Here is a 22572-nt window from a genome sequence, read left to right as displayed (position 1 = left end):
TACAAATATGTTTCTTTACAAGCAGTGATTAAGCTGCTACAAACAAGCCACAACAAAGCCACAAAGATTTTCTAAAGAAAACAACTCAAAAGAAATAAGCAAAAGCGTTGCCCTGAATGAGACAAGACAAGACAAGAGGCAACCCTTGAAAGCACAAGTGGTTAAGTGGCCTAAGAAGTTCACTCCCCCCAGACAATGGAAACATTTGAAAATGTATGTGTGCGAAGTGCGGAGAAGCGCACAGCAGACTCATTAGGTGAGCGGGGAAATTTGCGAGTTTGTTGACTACCCAAGCGAAATAATAACAACTCTCACACAGAAAACCCTACTTAAGTCATATTGTTGTTGGCATGTTGTACGTGTGGTTGTTGTCGTGTTGACAAATGCGGAAGTGCAGTAAAGCATATAATGGCGGAATGTCGCACTTATGACATCATAAATTTTACGAACAAAACACGCACTTGCACCCCGTAAGAAATCACTAAATCACTCTCTAGCTTAACTATCTGTCTGTTTGACTGGATAAGTGTCAATAATTAAGCAAAGTTTACTATCCGCCATAAAACCATAAGCATGTGTGGAACCAAAGCGGCAGGGGCTTGCCTTTATGTAAATAAAAAAGAAAACACGCGGAACTAAATGTAGAATATAGTAGTAGTTAAATTTCCCGGGTAAGTGAAATGTATTTTGCTATGCTAGTAGGACTGGCCTTAATTAATGCCTCTTTCTGGACGACCTTGGAAAATATAAAAAAATGAAGGATATGGTACTTGAAAATCGTCAGGCAAGTGTTAGAGAGATGATTTTGGTTCGAACTATTTTTGGTGCGAATGATTTTGGTATATGTTTTGATTATGAAACGCGTTCTTGCTCGACTTGTTCGGGTAAAGCTGAATTTTCTTCAAAGAGATTATCGTGAACAGGTGTATTTGGACATGTTTGATCGTGCAAATCCCTATCCCTCATATATGGAGAAAATTATAGCTGCTGATGAGACATGGGCTTAAGAGTTTGAAATGCAAACAAGCAACAGTCATCTGAATGGCGGGAAATCACCCGAAACCATAAAAAACCACGCCAAACCCGCTCAACAATCAACGTGATACTAATTGTTTCTTTCGATATTCGTGGTTTGGTGCTTCATGAATTTGTTCCGATGGGACGTATGGTTAATAGGGAGTTCTATTTGGCCATATTAAGGCAATGCGTGAGAACATCAGTCGAAACCGGCTGAAATTGTGGAAGAACAATTAATGGATTTTGCACAATCATAAAGCACCCTCGCATCGAGCCACATGGTGACTGAGTTTAAAGCCAAAACCGCAAAGAATACCATCGATCAAACACCGTATTCACGAGATTTGGAGAGATAAAACAAAACGCTGAAGGAGCTTAGGGTCGTTACTTTGAAAGGGACGAAACATTAATGAATAATGAAATATTTTGCGTTTTATTTACAATGTTCGGGTATTATTTTGTCACAATGTATGTCGGGGGTAAGAAAACTATGAATTCGTTTTAAGTGCAGTGCTAAACTACTTCCAGCTCTCTTGAGGGATTTGAAATATGTTTAAGAAAAGGTCTAACTGTGCTGCTGTTTGGTGAACTATTAAATATTTTTTGGTACATATATATTTAGGTATATGTGCAATTAACACGACAGTTGAAAGCTCAAGCAGTCACAGTTCTTCTTTGGGTTTCATAATTAATTTTATTTAATTTGTCGATTAAAAAACAAAGTGAAATTTGTGTGGAACTTCCTTTCTAAAATAATTTGCGAAGATATTTTTGTTTTCTCCATTCTCTCTTTTTCTGATGGAATGTGATGGAAGTAGCTCAGCAGCTGTTGGTGACAGCAAACATCAATTTGTCACGCCAAATCGGTGTGCGTGTGTTGCGGTAAGATTTTACAGAAACATAGGGCGGCTCTAGTTGACTTCAATTAGATAGTGTTCTTTTTATAGTTTATGTACCATTAGAAGTTTTAAGGTTCCTTACTTGAAGTGGTTGAACGTATATTGTGGAATTGACGATACCTACACTCGTGGCCACACAAACCTTACCACCCAAAATTTTCAAGTACTCTTGTGCATATTTGACTACACTTTATAACAGTACTTTTTGTGGTATAGTAATTTTTTTATTTAAAAATAAGTAAATGACATGTTATTAATCAAAAATATTAAAAATGAAAAAAAAAACACATTCAGCTATAGACAAAATCGATTGAAAGTTAGTAAGCTTTACAAAAGGAGCTCGAAATGTAAGAGACTGACATGCGATGAAAAAATGATATTTTTGATTTTTTTAATTTCACTTCATTTACACTGTATTTAAAATTAATGTTTCATTTTCTGTTTTTTAATTGAAACACAAAGTTTAGTCGGCACAAACAATAAAATCGACCGCTTTTGTGTTAGCACAGAAGCTAATTTGTACTTTACTCATTAATGGTAATACATTAAAAACTATAATTATAATTAAATAATATAATTTAGTTTACTTATGCTTGCTAAAAACATAAAAAAAAAAAAACAAAATTGAAGAAAATTCCGAACGAACGAAAACTTCCGAAAAAAAATTTAAGAAATTATAGTGGTAAGGTTTGCATGGCCACGAGTGTATTTAGAGAAATCGGGGTCGGAGGATGGAAAACACATTATTTTAAGGTAAGCTTTTAAAATAAATATTTCCTTAGGGCATTATGGTCCTAAAAGGTAGGAAAATAAGCGAAAGTAGTATTTTGAATGGAATGGAAATGGAGGATGGAGTCATGTGTAGAAGTTCACGCAAGTGAAGAAAGTTCTCTGATCGCCATTCACTTGGAAATGGCCAGAAACGATTCTTTTACACATGGCTCAAGCAGCTCACTACATCCGTTCGAAGGCGAGCTAAAGTGAGAAAGCGAAACATTCCCTACAAGGGTTGTGCGCTGGGTTTGGGACCCGCCACGTAAAAAAACACCCCCAGTGAAGAGCTATAACCAGCCTTCGGATGAGAGACCCCCCTTTTTTTGACGACCATGGCAAACGAAATAAGGTCTACGAATTGAGCATGCAAAATGTCCGGTCCCTTAATTGGGAAGGTGCCGATGCCCAGATGGTTGATGTCCTCGACCTAAAAACAAAGTCAACATCACCGCCGTCCAAGAAATGCGATGGACGGGACAAGGACTCAGGCGAGGAGGTCCTCCTAGCATTTACTACAGTGGCCATATAAAGGAGCGCATGTTTGGTGTAGGATTCGTGGTGGGAGAGAGACTCCGTCGCCGAGTACTATCATTCACTGCGGTGAATGAACGTCTAGCCACAATCCGCATCAAAGCGAGGTTCTTGAACATATCGCTGATCTGCGCCCACGCCCCGACGGAAGAGAAGGACGATGTGACCAAAGATGCCTTTTATGAGTGCTTGGAGCGCACTTATGAAGGCTGCCCCCGCCACGATGTCAAAATCGTGCTTGGCGACTTTAACGCCAGGGTGGGCAAAGAAGGTGTCTTTGGCACTACGGTCGGTAAATTCAGCCTCCACGACGAAACATCCCTTAATGGGTTGAGGCTGATTGACTTCGCCGGGGCCCGAAATATGGTTATCTGTAGTACTAGTTGCCAGCATAAGAAGATTCATCAAGCTAACTGGCTGTCTCCGGATCGAAAAACTACCAACCAGATCGATCATGTTGTGATAGACGGAAGACACGTCTCCAGTGTTTTAGATGTGTGTGCGCTCCGAGGTCCTAACATCGACTCGGACCACTATCTTGTTGCAGCTTAGATTCGCACCCGCCTCTGTGCAGCAAAAAACGCGCGCCACCAAACACAAGGAAGGTTCGACGTCGGGAAGCTGCAATCACAACAGACAGCCGAACGATTTTCTACTCGGCTTGCACTCCTGCTCTCTGAGAGACTCGTCAACAACTCGGTATAAGGGAACTGTGTCTAAGTGTCAAACTGCTGTTTGGCAACCGAAAGCATTGGTTTTCGGAATGTGCAAAAGAACAGCTGGTACGACGAGGAGTGCCGTGTCGCAGCGGAGAGAAAACAGGCTGCCTACCTCGCAATGTTACGATCGACCACTACACGTGCGGGATGGGATAGATACCGAGAGTTAAAGAGGGAAGCGAGACGCATTTGTAGACAGAAGAAGAAAGAGGCTGAAATGCGTGAGTACGAAGAGCTTGATAAGCTGGCCGACAGGGGTAATGCTCGCAAATTCTACGAAAAAATGCGGCGGCTTACGGAAGGTTTCAAGACCGGAGCATACTCTTGTAGAACCCCCAAAGGTGATCTAGTCACTGATGCCCAGAGCATACTTAAATTATGGAGGGAACACTTCTCCAACCCACATCACCAGGAGAAGGAGAACCCGATTCCCCAATCGATGACGATGGAGCAGACGTTCCATTACCCGACCATGAAGAAGTTCATAAAATTGCCCGCCTGAAGAACAACAAAGCGGCAGGGGCCGTGGATTGCCGGCCGAGCTATTCAAACACGGCGGCGAAGAACTGATAAGGAGCATGCATCAACTTTTTTGTAAAATATGGTCGGACTAAAGCATGCCCAACGATTGGAATTTAAGTGTGCTATGCCCAATCCATAAAAAAGGAGCCAACTACCGTGGGATTAGCCTCCTCAACATCGCATATAAGGTTCTATCGAGCGTATTGTGTGAAAGATTAAAGCCCACCGTCAACAAACTGATTGGACCTTATCAGTGTGGCTTTTATTTAGCAAATCAATAACCGACCAGATATTCACCATGCGCCAAATAATAAAAGACTGAAAGGAGAACGACACACACCACCTCTTCGTCGATTTCAAAGCTGCTTTCGACAGCACGAAAATGAGCTGCCTTTATGCCGCGATGTCTGAATTTGGTATCCCCGAAAAAATTATGTTAAACTTTGACGTTTTTTAACACCAAAATTTCCGTCAGGACACTACCTCTCCGAAACTTCGATACCAAACGAGTTTAAGACAAGGCGATTCCCTATCGTGCGACTTTTTCAACCTGCTTTTGGAGAAAATAGTTCTAGCCGCAGAACTAAATAGAGAAGGTACCATCTTCTATAAGAGTGTACAGCTTAAAAACTATGCCGATGATATTGATATCATCGGCCTCAACACCCGCGCCGTTAGTTCTGCTTTCTCCAGGCTACAAAACATAAAAAAATGGGTCTGGCAGTGAACGAGAAGACGAAATATCTCCTGTCATCAAACAAAAGGTCGTCGCGACTTGTCAGTTCCGTCACTGTTGACAGTCATAACTTTGAAGTTGTAGATAATTTCGTCTATCTCGGAACCAACGTAAACACCACCAACAATGTTAGCCTAGAAATCCAACGCAGGATAACTCTTGCCAACACGTGCTACTTCGGGTTGAGAAGGCAATTGAGAAGCAAAGTCCTCTCTCGACAAACAAAAAGCAAACTCTATAAGTCACTCATAATTCTCCGTCGTGTTTTCCCATTTACAGTTTCAACACACATGCTTTTGTATAAAGCTTCACAGCTGCTATGTTCCATGTTTCTAATCCTCCCTCTTTAAAACAATGCCAAGAGTTGAAATGCTTGAACAGAATTTATGAGCAAAGTGTAGGCGAGTGTAAAAGCAGCCAAGCATTTTGGAATTTTGTTTTCTCTCTCTGAGTGTCTCTGCGTGAGTGTGTGCGAAAAAGGTCCGAATTCCTCTTGTTGGCACTTAGGAATTATTGAAACAATGGCGACGCCAGCAAAAATATTTATGATCTGTTTGGATGCTTACAGGCGGCAAAACACATGCATACACACATATTTTATCGGCGATGCCAAAGTGCAATCACTTGGGTTTATTGAACATTTATTGAAATTGTTTAGGAAACTGTAAGTCACAAATTGTGTTTCGGTCGTAGAGGAAATTTATTGTGTTTTGAAAGCAAAATAGAAAAGGGTTTGCTATATTTCGAGGGTGTTTCGAGCTTACTTTAACTAATAACTGACCTACTAACATACACTATGGCATACAACTACCCGGAAATTGCAATTTAAATTCCCCGAGTAAATTACATTTCAGAAAAATATATTTTGCTAAGTCGGTAGGACTGCCCTTAATTACTATGCCAAATATGAGCGCGATCTGTCAATCAGTTTGTTTACAGCAGCTGCTTGAGTCGGTACACCTACGTAGTGCGCTGCGAAGGAAATGCAGTGTTAGAGTTCTGTTGGCCGTTTTGCGTGAGAATATCCATTGAAAACGGCCGGAACTGTGGAAGAACAATTCATGGATTATTCACGATGATAATGCACTTACAGCAGCGAGCCACGATTGTGACCGCATTTAAGGCCAAAAACGCAATGAATACCATCGAGCAACCACCGAGTTCACCAGATTTGGCTCTGTGTGATTTTTTCATGTTTACCAAAGTGAAATAGTCGCTCCGTGGAACACGTTTTCATTCGATCGAAGAGATAAAACAAATTCGCTGAAGTAGCTTAAGGCCAATTTAATTAAAATTTCCGGGTACTTTTTTGTCACAATGTATGTTTTATGATATGTGTATGTTGCGTTGTTTATGCAGGTCTGTGTCCAGCACATTTTTATTAGTGGACTTCTGTCTATCTGTGCTTCGCATAAATGAATTCAAGAGAGGCCATCCTTTAGGTGGTGATGCACATCTCTTCACTTTTGTTTGTTTGGCTTGCGTTAAAAAGAGCATTCGACGTCCGTTGAGGCTTTTAGCAGTTAGCAGTTGCAAAGCAATTTTGAAATTTTAGGGATTAAATAAATTTTTAGAAATTAGTGTCGCGAAATAAAACTATAAAATGTCTGCGCGGATCAGCTGAATCCAGTCTATACATTTGGTTGATAAAAGAGAAGCGTCGAAAAGCTTGAGCAAATTGATTTGATTATATTCATAAGCTGTGAGGTAATCGGCTTCCTTGGCCTGCCAAGCTCTGTCAATTTTATTATGGAAAATTTAGGAATGTTATGAAACAAGTTTTACATCGGGAATTGGTGAAGCTAAACCATATTCAAAGAGAAAATTCCTGCTATTCACAAGCCCGATATGAATATTTACACAAACTTTAAATTAAAGACAAGAAAAACATTAGAAAATCTTTCACACATAAAAGAGTCTCTATAAAAAAGTATATATTTATACAGATATACTTGGTTGTGGACCGATTTGAGCAATTTTTATAGATATTATTGAATTAACTTGAGACTTGTGCTAAAGTTCCTGACGACAGCGTGTCAAATAAGAAAGCATTCCATACAAGAACTTCATTCCGATCGTTCATTTTGTTCAGTAGCTGCATATTTGCTAACGTGTTACGATATCAGCGGTTTCGACAGCTTCTTGTGGAGAAAAAAAAATTAAGGGACTAGTTCGCACATATACAGAACGGACGGACTGACGGCCCTGGCTAAATTTACCCAGCTCATCACGCTGATCATTTACGTATGTACTTGTACATATTTAATTGTAGAATCTCCGAGGTTTTCGAAAATCCCATTGCTTAGCTTGGAACCTTGAGCGCTTCACATTAAGCCTTCGATTATTCTGTGACCTCACATCCATTACTTGATGCCCTTACAGCAGAGGTAATTGGAACTGTTCCTTGTTTATTGAAGAATACATTTTGTTTTTCATCGAAATATGGGGTAATAACCTCAAAAGCTATTTTAGCTATTGGGAAATAAGCTCAGCAGCTCAACAACGTTTGCTTTGGTTGCACCAAAACAATAATAACAAAATATGGAAACGTAATCCGCCAACGGTTTCGCATATTAAATTAAAATTGATTTCGTTGAATACATTGGCTAAAATTGATGAATGCAGCTATCAAAATCAAAACTCACCTGGCAATGAAATGATCAATCCAAACCCCAGCAGTAACCAGCTGAGAGCGGTGAGAGTGATGTTTGCAGTTTGGTGGCTACTTGCTTTCACGAAACTCATTGTGGCCACAATCAAATTCATTTTCAAATTCAATTTACACACTTTCACGGAATTTTAAATTGTTTATATTATTTTTTTGCGTGGGTAATTATGCACAATGGTGATGGTCGCCGTCAACAGCTGCAAGCTCAGCTATGAACTGTGTAGTGTTTTGGAAAATTGTTGTTAAATTGGCACTTTGCTATTCTATAACCGAAATACTCAGAACAATCGCTTAATTTATGTTACGTATACGACTCGGCATACACATTTTGTTTATAGGCTGCTTATTTTATTTATTGTTAGAACATGTTGTTGGTTGAAGATTCTCGGCAGCGTTTATTATTCACCTAAAACCTTTAGTAAGATGGTATTGCTTAGGAAGTGATGGAGCGATGATGACTTCGAATGTAGACTGAAATGTTTTTCTTGACAGACGTTTGGCCTGGAACTTCCACCCAGGAGTGTTGACTTTGTCCTCCGACAATGCAGTTGGCTTTTAGAAAACCATTTATTCCATTTCATTTGGTACTATTTGGGTGTTATGTGCTCCTACTGTCGGCACTTAAAGTCCTCAGACATCAAGAGCAATTTTTTACACATTTTTTTGGACCCTTTGCTTTTAATTCCCATGGACTTTATAAGAAGTAGTAAGTGTGAGTAGCAGTGGAAGAAATACTAGTAACTTGATGTTACTACGTGCAATTATTGTTGTTGTTGATTGTGTTATTGATGTTGCAGTTGCTCTCTTAGAATTTTGTTGTTGTTGCTGCTTCTGTCGTTATTGCACTTAAACGTCGGTTGGAGTGTTTTCGTCTGTTTTTCCTCAATGGCTTGCTTCTGGTATACGGTCCTTCACACTTCTCTTTCGTCTTTTTGTAACCTTTTTCCGCTGTTTTGACTGTTCACCACTTCGGTTCCGCACTTTTAAACTCTCTTTTCCTTGGCATTTACCTCGCTTAACGGTGTTTGTGGTTTTTCTGCCGTTTTGATTTTTCGTGCCAATAAACTTTGTAGTGTTGCCGGCTTTTAGGGGCGTTGCGGTTTAGCTGTTGCTTCGCCTGTTAGCACCTCTCACTTCCCCTGTCGCTTTTAAACGCAGACAACTCACTTACTTCCTGAGAGCAAAGAACACATTTGTTGTTCTGCGTTGTTATTGTTATATTTGTTCGCTGTGCGTGTTAGTATTACTGTGTAGTGACTCTATGTGGGAGAACGTTGCGCCGTATGTTATTCACGAGCGCAGCTGTTCGACCGAGAAAAACACGTTTCGCTGAGTATGGAAAGCCGCTCGGCACCTTGGCGCTGAACTCGTGGTGGCTCGCTGTGGCAATTGCACATTTTGTCTAGCTTACAAAAGTCCTAAATTCGAGCTGTATTCGTAGCTTTATTTAAAAATTATGATTTATTAAGTTAATTTAACATTTTGGTTATTATTCTGGTATAAAACATGATCTCTTTGATACTTATGACTTGTTTTCTCTTAGTTTGTTCCCATCACTTCAACACACTGCCGCACATGAAACCTGAAAGGAATGGTTTATTATCTTTTTTTAAAAAGTCAGCTCATAAATAAAATATAGAAAATTGAGAAAATAGTTAATTCCTAGAATTTATGACTTGTTTTCTCTTAGTTTTTTTCCATCATGTTATATTTTGCTTTTTAATTATCGTTTCTAAATATTATAATTAATCAGAGCCAGAGACGGCGCAGAAAGACAACATGGCCGATGTGAGAAAATTGCTAATTCTTAGAACTACATTCCGAAATTATTTTATAATCGGAAAGAAAAATTATTGTTCGAAGGTGTGGCTTTTAGCCATAGCTGAAAATCGTCCAACTACGGAATATAAGTTCATTTCAAGCCTTTAAATTTGTTCAAATTTTTCTCCCATCATAAATTTGTGTTAAAAATGTTTACCTGAATGAATCCAAGGTTCAATATATTTACAGAAATACTACTCTCGGCACATACCTAAGCATTTGTGTTTTGCTGTGAGCTTTTCGCCTTACGAGGTGGGATAAGAGAGCTTATATGTTTGTACCCATTTCAAAAACTAAAGAAGAGAATATTATATTCATCGTGCCAATTTCTTACGGCAATCTAATGTTGTATCAACACTAAAACAAACAATTTCCTTTAGCCGGAAACAATTTATCATCTTTGCTTTGGCTCTCGAGTAGCCGATGGAATAAATATTGTGGTAGCCTTGGGCAAGTGAGTGGAGATGGTGAGTCATGGAGGGAGTAGGCGACTCGAAGGAATTTATTTTTTTGTGTTCTATCTTGTACCATAAATAACTCGAGCTATCAAAGTTGACCCAAAATTCCGATTAGTGCCTATTAAGAAAATGTGCAGACACAGCTTTTTGAAGCAAGTCCTTCTGTTAGGAGCGAGATAAGAAATTATGCCACTTGCATGGCTACCGTTAAGTTAAAAAATGTTAAATTGTTAGTGGGGGTTAACTGATATTATTGTTTTAAGTTTACTTAATTTTTAGCTTACTTAGATATATGCAGCACCAAGAGGATATTGGTAGTCAGAAAACTGCCAAAACAAAAATATTTTTTAAAAATCAGCAAGGGACACTGCGTTATTCATATTTATTCTTGTGGAATATTTTTGAGAAATTATCGTATCCTTTTAAGCGTTTATGGTTTTCTGCGTTCTTCTTTTTTCGTTGGTAATGTGATGCCAATCCGAAATATTCTGAGAGTCTAAGCACTATTTCAAGAAGATATGCACTTCAGTTATGAGATGTCACGATTTATGAAAACGTATTTATATTAAAAATTTTAAGTATTTGCCATTTGAATTAAAATGAGCAATAGTGAAAAAAGCAAGGATCAAAGTACTCATTTCTGCTATGCAAATGAGAGTGAAATCTAAAATGCTGGAGCAAGAATGGTAAATAGCAAAAACTGTGGGTAACATAAGTGCTGCATCAATGTTGCAAGTGTGCGAAATGTATGCAAAAGGCGATTTGCGGTGATTTATGTTCGCTTCAAGTTGCAATATGGATCCCCGCCGTCTGCTAAACTGCAGTGCCCCTCCTTTCCGCTCAAAACCAACTATTACTCTTACTCAGCGGGGGCTTGTTACATTGTAGAGCACTTAAGTGCAGAGGTTGTCCAAAAACAAAAAGTCAACCTCAGAGGACAGATGATTTTTGAAGAACACAAACATATCATGTGACATTAATACACGGATTTGCTGGTGTTGTTGCTTGTTTTTTGTTATAGCTCCCAACATTTCTTACATTGCTTGTGCCACAGTCGTTGCACCGAAGTCAGAGTAACCACAAAGATGAAATGTGTGATGTTAAACCAGAAGCCATGTGATTTGTGACTTATTGTGGGTTTGCTTAGCTTCTGCTTACAAACATAGATGCTGAGCAATCTTTAATTTAGAAAAACTCAAATTGTTTGTTTTATTTACGCAGAGACTTCTTGCCTTCTGTGTTATGTAAGCAAAACACAGTTTTATATTTTTAGGAATATAACAAGCTTTTGCATGCATATATCAATGAACGCAGGACCCACGCAAATTCATTATTCATTTATTTTTAAGAATGCATTAACATTAAAAAAGGTACAAACTATTTTCATTTAATTGGGGCAAATAACCTTAGTCACCAATATAAACAAACTAATCGTCGCCCGTCACATTACCAATTGAGACTCAACGAACCATTGACGTTAATGAGGGTTCCAGAAGTAATATAATTATAAATTTATAAATAATCAGGGTTTCCGGTTTCACTTCTCCTCAACGCTTGGTGCTGTACGTCGACACCTGAGTCTCCAAATGCAGTCATCTGTTTGCTCATGCTGTTAGCGACTGCTGCTTTTAAAGCAATAAGCAACAGAAGACAACTTGTTTGCGATGGATGTGATAAAAATACAGCAATAACAACAATCATATTTGAAAAGTGCAAGTGAAAGCGCAAGCAGAGTTGCATAGAGTCCAGGCAACACAACAGAGTGGCTATCACAGTGCTTAGCAATAACTGTACCAACAACAAATACCGGAGTTCATATGAGTGAACTTTGGTTGCCGTCTGTGTTCGTTTGGTTGCAACACTGTGTGCTTGATGCATACATGAGAGAGTGTTCACACAGGTGACATGAAGCATGTACGAGAGTACTTGCGACCATCTACTGCCAGCGGCTCCTGTTGCCGTTACCTGGGGTAATGTCAGCAAGGTTCAAGTGCGCGTACCTCTTCGTGGGTGCTGAAAATCGTTGTCTGACACGTGTGCTTCTGATCGGCTTCTGCACTTTTATTTAATGCAATAATGATATATCCCAGCATTGGGGGGAGAAAGCAATGCAAAATTTCTTTTTGTTGCCATAGCTTTAAAAAGTTTACATTTTTTTCATTATTCGATAGCTAAAATTCAAATAAATCTCCCAAAACGAATTTTTCAAAATTCAAAATATTTTCGAAGTTATAGCAGGTTTAGTGTCGTGGCAACGTCGTGGACCAATTCGAGCTGTGGACGAAACTTATATCTCGTTCTTTTGGAAACTACTTTTTTTGATGTGGTCGTTTTGATAACTCATCTTCGGAAGAGCCTATTGAAATGTGGCATTCTGTAGATTAAAAGTGAAACATTGAAACTTGCAATATTAAAAAAAAAATCGGCAAGTTGAAAAATTTGTCAGAAAATCGATCTTCATTTTCGAGTAGCCGGCATTGAAAGAAGAAAAAATTCGGTTTTGCAGCTTCTTGAGGTAGCGATATTTGTGCTAATCAAGATTCTATTATTGTTTTATTATACAGATCACCGCAATGGTAGAAATCATGGTGACGAGGATATGACCTTTTCCCTCTACCTCAAGGACGCAGAACTCAATGAATTTTTTTTAAATTAATTTTGTGTACTCTTCAAATATAAATAAACAAATGATTAAAAATCGAATAGTAAAAATATCAATTGCTCCCTTTTGCAATTGTCAAAAATCGCTTATAGTCTCTAGTCTAGAATACCCCTTTCAAGAAATTTATAGCTTTAAAATGTTGTTTCTCTTTCTCTGGCACCAAGAAAGCGTCTGAGTTCAGTGCTTGAAAAAATTAGATGAGAAAGACGACCTTTACCAAGATAAACAGAATAAATAACGGTTATTTCAGCAAAAGTACTTTTTTGTAGATTATAGACTTGTGTCATATGTATTCCTTAAACTGAATTTTGCTTTTGAAACGCGGCAACGAATGCATCAGTCGGTTTCCGTTATTTAGATTTTATGATGTAAATAATGCTGCAGTTTCTTAGAACCCAAGCTCGTTGAGGACAATTCATTGTAGGTGATGAATATCAATGAAAATACCTTCATTACCACTCAAATAATGTAACAACAGGGTATCCCCAAAGATTTTCGAAGCCCAAAAAGATGTTTTCAAAAATCTTATTATACTATTTAATATGGATAAAATATATAGACTGATCATCTAACGCTTAATTTTGAACAAACTAATTTGGTAATATGGGTACTTGCAACAAATTTGGTAACATGGGTACTTGCAATAATATATGGGACTGTTATTTTTAACGAAACTTTAATGACTTTCTGAATTATAATTTTGCGTATTTTCTGTTTAACAGTAGCTTAGTTTTATATGTTCCAAATTCATAGAGTAATTAAGATATCAACGAAGATATCAACGGCAATGCGGTAGCTAAGCATAAGGGACTTCATCAAGGAGGGTGCTGATGAAGCATGTGAGTAATCACTTCATCTTCTAGGCAGCATGAATAAAGAAAAAAGAAGTTTCTTTGGGGACGTGCGAATATTTACTCTGAATTCGTTTTTCTTTTTGGAGATGTTTTCAAAATGTCTGTGGGAACCATCTTAGCGAGAAATAAACCACGAATTATGTAAATTCAGGTATTTACGCGCAGCTGTATTGGTGCAAGCCACTTCTACCGGCGAGAAAAGCGGGAAAATGTTTTGTCTTCCGGCAATCCAAAGTGGGGCATGAGCTTTATTATTTCAACACTTTCATTATTGCAGCTCCATTTGCTTGTTATGTCATCGTTGCGGCTGTGGCACCAAAGCCACTCCGGTATAACGGTAAAGGAAAAAGGAAACAATTCGCAAAAATTGCAGAATTATTTCAAAATGCAATATAAATAACAGCGAAGTGCACCAATTGTTGCAGCAGAGACAACGCGAGTTGTGGCACACGGCTAGTTAGTGCGACAAAAGTCAGTAACAATAACAACAAAAGCTTTTGGGAAAAGTGTCAAGAATAAAAAGAACAATGCAGATGCTACACAAGCAGGTACATGCCACAAAATGTGGCAAGTTGTGAGCTGTCAACAGTTCAGCGTGCCGCAAAGGCATTAGCATGGAAATGAGAAAAAGCGAAAAGCACAATAACAGCATTGTCGACCGTTGCAACAATGCCACATTAGCAGCAACACATTAACCGCGAATGCACAGTGACTTCCTTACTAGAAGTTTCCATACTGCCACTTTGCTGCAATTTCCGGGTCACACCTCGTTGTTGGATAATCTTTGGAAAATTAAATTTTTATGTGCCACACTTTTTACTGTTCGATTGAAATTAGCCTTAAATCATAGTTTTCTTTTTTTATTTATAAATATTTAGTTTGAAAGCTGTAAGCTCAGGAAATATTGTTGATAAGTTTTTCTATTCAAAGTTGCAACATGTGGCTGTGAAAGTGTGTCTCTTCGTTGGGTTTGTTTATGTTGCAGGTTTTTTGAGCTCACTGAGTTGAAAGAAAAAGGATATTTAAAATTCTTTCAATGTACAAATGTACATATGTTAATATGTATATGTATCAAAGGCGCAGCTGGCTGGTAGGAATCTGCGTGTCTTAAAAATATTCCGTATTTTCTCTTTATTTTGATGGCTCAATCGAACACGTAGGTATAGCAAAACGATAAAACAAAACGCTTTGCAGCATACCAATCCACCGCAAAATTTTTAACAACTTAATATATAGTATGTATCAAAGGCGCAGCTGGCTGGTAGAAATCTGCGTGTTTTAAAGAGGCTTCAGCAAAATAAAAAATTCTTGCTTGCTGTATCAAATCCACCACATAAATATTTAACGCACATGTTCATAAATTGTAAGGCCCCGGCTGCCTGCATAAGTAAATAAGCCAGCAGAATTCTTGTGCTCGACATTAAGTCCATGGGAACCACACACTCTTTCTGTAAATATGAACATTTCCACATTAAGTTATTCGATTACACATAAGAGTCCATATAAAATGAATGAACAAACACACACCAACATACCCAACCTCGTATGTGGCACGGCCCCCAAATGTATTGAAAAATGTCAAGGACGAAAAGAAATATTTGTTGTAGGCAATAATAACGGAACATATACTAAGCAGAGGCGGGTGTTTAACGAGCCGATACAACGCTCTTCTACGCCCTGTCCCAAGTGGCAAGGATGTGGCGAGGCGCGTAACACAGCAGGAGGTGCTGTTGCTGACATAGAATTCGAGATTGGATGGAAGATGGAGGCGCCGGGGCATTGGGCCTTGGGGCATCAATTGATGCAGTGTAGATGTATGTGTGCATCCATGTGCGTTTCGATGAACTTGCGTCTTTCGCAGTTGCTGTATTTCAGTGGTACGCATTTCCTTTCGCTTGGTTTTTCTTCTATTTTTATTTTTCTGCAAATTTTTGCTTTCACTTTTCTATTGTACTGTTTGCGACTGCCGCACAGTCACACAACAACAAGCACACAATAACAACATGTAATCGTCCACCGAACATGAATTCACGCGAACGAATGCGAATTTGTCGAGGCATTGGGGACACACAGTTTTGGGCCTGCCAAAAAAGGTTAGTATGTGAATGTACAAGTATGTATTCATTGACATAGCATTGCTGTGTGTGTATATGTGTGAGGAAAGCGAGTTTTTATTTTTAAGTTACTGCCAATGGTGTTTTCATGTTCATGTCGTTGATTTATTTTTTCCGCTGTTCTAATTGCACTCGCTGCGCTTGTTTTTGTTGCTGTTGCATATCACCGCTCACGAGCCGCTTGTGGCCTCAATGCAGAGGCTGTGTCGCTTGTAGTTTGTTGTTTTCACTCCTCTTTCATTTCCAGTGACATATTTGTCCTACTGCGGCGAAAAATAAGTAATCTTGTTTATCCTTGTTGTTGTTTTCCTTTCTGTCTCATTGCAGATTTGCTCATGCCCCAAACTTATTGTGATCATTCCTGACCGCTTTATTCCCTAGCTTTGGCCTCCATTTCCCGCTCGTCTTTACAACTCAATCGACCTTGGAGGGAAAAATCACTTTTCTTTCTGCAAGTATGACAATTGGTGTTGCAATGTTTACAGCAATTGATTTGGTTTGTTGAGTAGCAACAGAAATGAATTGTCTTCAATTTGTATTTGAAATAAATTTTACTTTTCTGAAAGTACAAAATGAACATGTGTCTTCGGCAAGCAATCTTCTATTTTGACCGATAAACCGAATTTTGAAATATTTATATTCACTTTCAAGAATCTTAATGTTGTACATATAATTTTTAAAAATTAATATTACCCGACTTCGGAAATATGTATATTAAGTAAATGGAACTAAGGAAATACCGACTCGATTTTACCCATTTCTGTACTTGTGCTGTGATTTGAATATTAGTCTACCTGAATTTCAATACTAAACTTGAGAATGACCGATTCGTTCGGTATAAAAATAGTTAATTAGTTATAGTTCGATATCGACAATTTTTGGGCCTTTGATAAAATACCGTGGAAAAATTAGATGTAATTTATTATACGTGTTTATGGAAAGTGGCATATTGTTGTCCGAAATTTCTTTCATTTTCACGTATTTGTTGTAAGGTTTTATTCCGTTCTTCATTGGTTCCTAATGTACTATATATTACACAGAAAGGCATCTGAGATGGAAAAGGAAAATTAGCGTTCTATTGGAAGAAGGCGTGGTTTAAAAATCGATTTCACCTCTCTTTCGTAGTCATCACCTGGTGTTAAATTAAGAATCCTTATACGTCACCCGAATTTCATTGAAATCGTCTCGTAAGTAATTCCACCATTGAGAATGGTTTGCATATTTTCGAAATGTTTCTCCACGCCCATTTTCAGATCAAAAAAGAGGCTGGAAGCAGTTCCTTTTGCAATTTCTCCGAGGATTTAAAATTTAAAACACTTTACAATGACTTTTTTGAGTAGTCCGGCAGCACTTTTAAATGTTGATTTTAAACATAAGATTGTCCATGGGAGGTGAAAAGGCGTTTATTATCCGATTTAAACTGTATATGGAAATGCCTGAAGAAAACGATTGAGAATTTAACATAAGTATATATATTCATACATGACATACATTCAAACTTGAGTACCACATCGCGACAAAGGGCAGACTACTTTTCCAAAAAAATTCTCACGCCCAAATATGCAATCGATCTTAAATAACTGTTATTCCCTTGTGTCAAGTAATTCACTTTTATTATCTTTATTTATGGCATTAGTTATCGCAGAAATTTATAGGTTTTTTTTCTGTTTTCATTTCTCAAGCATTTTGTTCATTTTTTTTCGGTCGTTTGCAAAGTAGGACCGATTTTGCCCACCTTCAAATATTAATAATTTCTTATGGAGCCAAGGAATACGTGTATCAAGTTTCATCATGATAATCTCACATTTTTACTCAAGTTACAGTTGCATAAACCATACGGTTACAAAAACGGAAGATCGGATATATGACGGACGGACGGCAGACAGACATCCGGATTTTAGGCGCAACGAAACGTCAAAGTGATATTTTTTGGTATATTTTAACCCTATATCTTAACATTTAGTTTTCGTCGGACTTACAAACAACCGTTATGTGTAACAAAACTATAATACTGGCAGCAACATTACCAATCTCTCAGCGAGAGTATAAAAACAAATTATTAAGTTAATTTTTTTCATATATTTCAATCTGGAATTATTAAAAACTGTGTTAACTTGCGTTTAACGGACTTTAACTTACACTAACATTGGATATCCATATTCCCTAATAAGCATATTATTATAAAATAGCACCTTGGCGTATGAGTAACTTCTTGAAACAGATCAGAATCAGACTTACACTTTAATACAGGAAATTTAATTCTTAAAATTTAGTTCTCAGTTAAAGTGTGATTTGAAGAATACCACTGACACAATAGAGATACGTCCATCAAAAGTGAGGAGATGAAAGCATTTCGTCAAAAGCCAGTCAGATTGCGGCTTTGCACAGAAATGAAAACGAAAGCCCAAAAAGGAATGCAACACAACATTACGAATGTTCCGGCAGCATTAGCCCTCGTGAAGGCGGTGAATCAGAAGCGGAAAGGAAAACATTCAAAAGCTACAATGCACATTGTTCCCACTTTCACGGCCACAAGTCCGATTGTTGTGAGCAGCCACAAGCGAATGAATGAACAAGAAAAGAATTTGCGCTCGCACGTGCCGAGGAAACGCACACGAATAAAGTACAAACTTATTTTTAGTAAGAACAAGTAAGGTAAGGAAGAGCTAAGTTCGGGTATGACCGCACAACTTGCAAGGATTAAAGTCAGGGAAGTGCCTGCAAGTACATAAAGCCTGTTAGTTATATGAGGTCTAGGGCGAGTTTTCACTGATTTTATTCATTCTAAATTTATTCATATTCAGGACCTACCAATAGTTTTCACACTTGGGACATTTTTAGTCCTAAGATGGCGCAGTTATAAAACTTCAAAGATACTATCCGTGAAAGTTGTTATCCTAATAAATGAAAGTGAAAGTTTAATGATATTTAAAATTTGTTGTACTGGGAAGTAGGCGTGAACGAATCAACTGCACTCATTTTCAAAAAACCCAAAAATGTCATGAACGGTCGAAATCGATCAGGCGGGTCTCGAAATATGTGTTTTCACTTAAAAGTGGGCCGTGCAACGCCCATCGTCCAATTTTGACCCCGACTCCATTAAAGCGCTATAATACGATCTCGAAGGTAAAATTTAATGTCGCTTGCAAATTTTGTTATAGGTTTATCGCGTTTTTAGTAATTTTTAACAGTACCGTTATATGGGCACCGAGCGGGGCTATCATCCATTTTCACACTGTCGGTAGGACTTTGCGCTGAGCAAGTTTAAATGGTTTAAGAGATATGTACATTAAACTTATTAGAAGGCGGGGCCACGCCCACTTTTTCAAAATTTGTTCGCCCATACATGTCCCTTGCTTCTCCGATCTCCTGTGCCTAGTTAGAGTTGTAAATCGTAATTTGATGCCTAGTGATGGTACTTTATAAGTTTTCGATTAATTTTGTTTTCTGGGCGTGGTAGTGGTCTGATTACCCACATCTACGAACTCGTAATTTTCTTTGCGCCAAGAAACACGTAGACAAAGTCTCATCAATATATCTTAATTTGTACGAACAGACGGACGAACAGACAGACAGTCACCCGGATTTTAAATCGTTATTACTACGTGCAACCGTTAGGTGAACAAAACTATTATACTCTGACGACATGTTGCAAGGGCATAAAAAATATAACGGTAAAGCACAAAATGCAATCTCTGCCAAAGAACACATTAAAAAGCAAAAGCGCAAAATTAAAAGCAAACACAATCTCACAAATGACCAAAAATAATAAGCAGGAAGTAGAATCACTAAAGTGCCTCACTTGCCACGAATTTGTTGCAGCAAGCAAAATAAAACATAAGCACATTTACATTTTTAATAAGCGCTAAATAATTTAGAACTAATGACTTTTGGTGCGTACATTTCGAAATTTATGGTAACGGTGATTTCGCTGCTCTCCCAGAGGTACGCTCCGGATCCTTGTTCTGTTTTTCACTATCACAACGGATATTGCTGATGATGACGCTGATTGGGAGACGGAAACCGTGAGCTGAGGCGCGGAAAACACGAACGGCTGTTAAGGGACGCGCCTGGGCGTTTAATTAAAATTTATGCGCCCTCGTGGTCTGGATTTTTATCTCCAGAAGAAGCGCGCTACAAACACGCAATATTAATAATTGCACTAGCACACACACACACGTGCTTGCGTCTTATCTGAATACTGACTGCTATGCTTGAACGCTATCACGATTTTCACACAGATTTGTGGTGGCGCTATTTCGCCGAGACTTTTTGCCTCCACCACTTATCGCTTGTTTCCACTTAGCCACCACTTTCCAATCACTGGCTATCGAGATTTCACTTATTTTTTTACTGCATGTCTGACAACGCGTCTGATAGCTGCCGTCAACTCGCAGCTAGCAAGCGTTTATTGTCCTGATGAAGCGCTCTATATTTCACTACAAATTGTAATAATTTATTTCTATTTGTTTTACTTTTTATACATTCTTTTCATTGCCAACTTAATGTAAGAAGAAAGGATAACCGAAAACGTAAAGCAATTAATTTGCTGAATTCGTCCAGCACCGCAAAGGCGGAGAAGCCTGAAAATCACGTCTCACAATTCACACAGAGTTTCAGTATATAAAGAACGGGAATTTAAGTTTGAACACACTTCACACTTGGGCACGGGCCACCAGAACGCCTCTCAACCGCGCAACACTTGGCAGCACAAATGTATATTTGTGGGACTTTACTCTGCCTGCTCTTGGCTTCTGCTTTAATTCTTTAATATCTTCTTCTATTTCCACATTGCTCGTTGCTGCCGACAAGTAGCGAACCGTCTCGTTCAAGCCCACGTTCTAAACTGAACTGAATCTTCGCTGCGACTGAGGTAAAAAGCCAAGTGCCAGCCGAGTAGCCGAGTAATGAGCTGAGGCGGAAGGCGCAGATGCGAACATCGCAGATGCGGAGGCTGTGTATGAAGGCAGCGCTGCTGAAATTGTTGGGGTTTGCACTTGTGTTGGTGCTAGTGCTGCTATTGCTGCATCCTTGAGCACATAATTGGTGTCCACGTGGTCCCTCTCGCTGGCGGCGACGCTGCTGCGGTAGCATTTGCCGGAGCTGTTGGTTTCGTGGTTCTCTGTTTACGTTTTGCTTTGCTGTTAAAACTAACAGAGGTATTTACAGATATTTCATGGCACTGCTTAGTTAGCAGTTTGTTGTCTGTTATGAGGCGGAAAAGAGTTCGTGTTGTGCCAATAGCAGTAAGTTCTGTATCGTGTGCTAAGGTGGGTTCGGTTAACGCGGTATGAAAAAAATAATATATAAAAGAGAGAAAAGTATATGCAATCAAATTATGAGCCTCTGTGTTATCTCTATTTGAAAAATGTACTAAATTTGATGTTCATGCGCTCAATTTTCATTCTCTCTTTTTCGGTTAAACTTAGCTCTGAGCTCTTTTCGGATCAAACACATCAGATACGAGCTCTTTCCTGAATACGTCAAGTGTAAACAAACAAACAGAGAGCCAATAGTTAAAAAAGCAATCACGTGTTCTTAGCAAAACAGAGAGCATACGATGGCGGTAGGGAGTTTTCTTTGAACTCGTGCAATGCGATTCATATTCATATCACTTTTCTGAAAATTTGTAGTGAATCTCTGCAATAGAGATGCTGAGGGTCAGAATTTTTTTACCTTCTATAGTAAGGAAATCACAATTTTAAACTAAAAAGTACAAATTACGGTTAGTTTATTATATGAATATTTTGAAATAAATACGATAATGAGAGTACTATATATCTGTCTCATTTTCTACTTCATCTAATCATATTTTTTATTTATTGAAAATACATCATAATACGAAGAATTTAAATGTAAAGGATCAGCCAAGTTCAATAACTTTAAGTGCTATATTATAATTTCAGTTCTATAGAGTATTCAGAAAAATCAGAAAATCTTCCGAAATACGATACTGAGAAATCAGAAAAGAATAATTACATATATTGTATAAGATGTTTCAAAGTTATAAAAAATATATAACAGGTGGCGCAAAAATTATCTTCCGATGTTTTTTGGAAAATGAAAAACTTTTTAAAAAATGAAAAACTTTGATTCTGCTTGTGGATTATTTTTTTTGGTCTTTTAAATTTTTTTACATCAAGTCGGGAATATGATATCATGTAAATGGTCGCCGCTACTGTTGATTGTCATTTGAGCCCTTTTCATGGCATTTTCCATCACTTTGACCAGAGCTTCCGGCGATAGGTCCTCACATTCTTGACGGACATTGTCTTTAAGAAGTACAAGAGTCTGAGGCTTGTTGACAAAAACCCCGCAATAAGAAGTCTGGAGCGGTCAAATTAGGCGATCTTGCTGGCCAGTGCAAATCGCCAAAACGGGAGATTAGGCGCCCGGGAAATGCATCCTTCAGCATATCGGTTGTGGCGCGCAGTGTAGCGTACCATTGTTTATTTACGTGTATTTCGCATGTGTTTACTACTGTCATTGTAGCATCTTCTGATCATCTTCTGACTTTTGCGCCACCCTATATATTATAACAGTTCGCAAGGATTATCAGAAATAAACGGAAGACTCTCTAAATGAGGTTTATCATTATATCCAGTTTTCTGTGTTGTATCCAGGGTTGATACATTGTCACACAATTTTTATCTTCATCCTCCCTTCGGTTGAATTCGCAAATATATCTGCTGTTGGCTATCGCTCCTCTAGCCTATCTTCCTAATACTTTCAAAGGAGCATTGAGGTACTTTTGCAATGGAACTTTTCAAAGAAGTTTGAATGTCATTTCAGCATAC

At 38.3% G+C, this 22572-nt stretch overlaps 1 protein-coding gene and 1 long non-coding RNA gene across 4 annotated transcripts in view; one reads left to right on the top strand and one right to left on the bottom strand.

Moving 5' to 3' along the window:
• Nucleotides 1–22572, top strand: part of LOC126759127 (uncharacterized) — a 167153-nt gene that overhangs the window by 7746 nt on the left and 136835 nt on the right. The gene's annotated exons all lie outside the window — the stretch shown is intronic.
• Nucleotides 1–22572, bottom strand: part of LOC126759125 (neuronal acetylcholine receptor subunit alpha-7-like) — a 151122-nt gene that overhangs the window by 55427 nt on the left and 73123 nt on the right. The window contains exons 1-2 of one of the 3 annotated variants that reach the window (XM_050473749.1): nt 19677–20616; nt 7844–9448 (exon numbers count right to left, since the gene is read on the bottom strand). The exons of the other annotated variants lie outside the window; for them this stretch is intronic. Coding sequence (XP_050329706.1) covers nt 7844–7964 — 121 coding nt within the window. The 5' untranslated portion in view covers nt 7965–9448; nt 19677–20616. Of the gene's footprint in view, nt 1–7843; nt 9449–19676; nt 20617–22572 lie in introns of those variants that run through there. 3 annotated transcript variants of the gene reach the window in all.

The sequence above is a fragment of the Bactrocera neohumeralis genome, chromosome 5 (genome assembly GCF_024586455.1).
Source record: "Bactrocera neohumeralis isolate Rockhampton chromosome 5, APGP_CSIRO_Bneo_wtdbg2-racon-allhic-juicebox.fasta_v2, whole genome shotgun sequence".
Lineage (NCBI taxonomy): Eukaryota > Metazoa > Arthropoda > Insecta > Diptera > Tephritidae > Bactrocera > Bactrocera neohumeralis.
The sequence above is the reverse complement of the archived record's forward strand: the minus strand, read 5'-3'. Positions and strand labels throughout refer to the sequence as shown.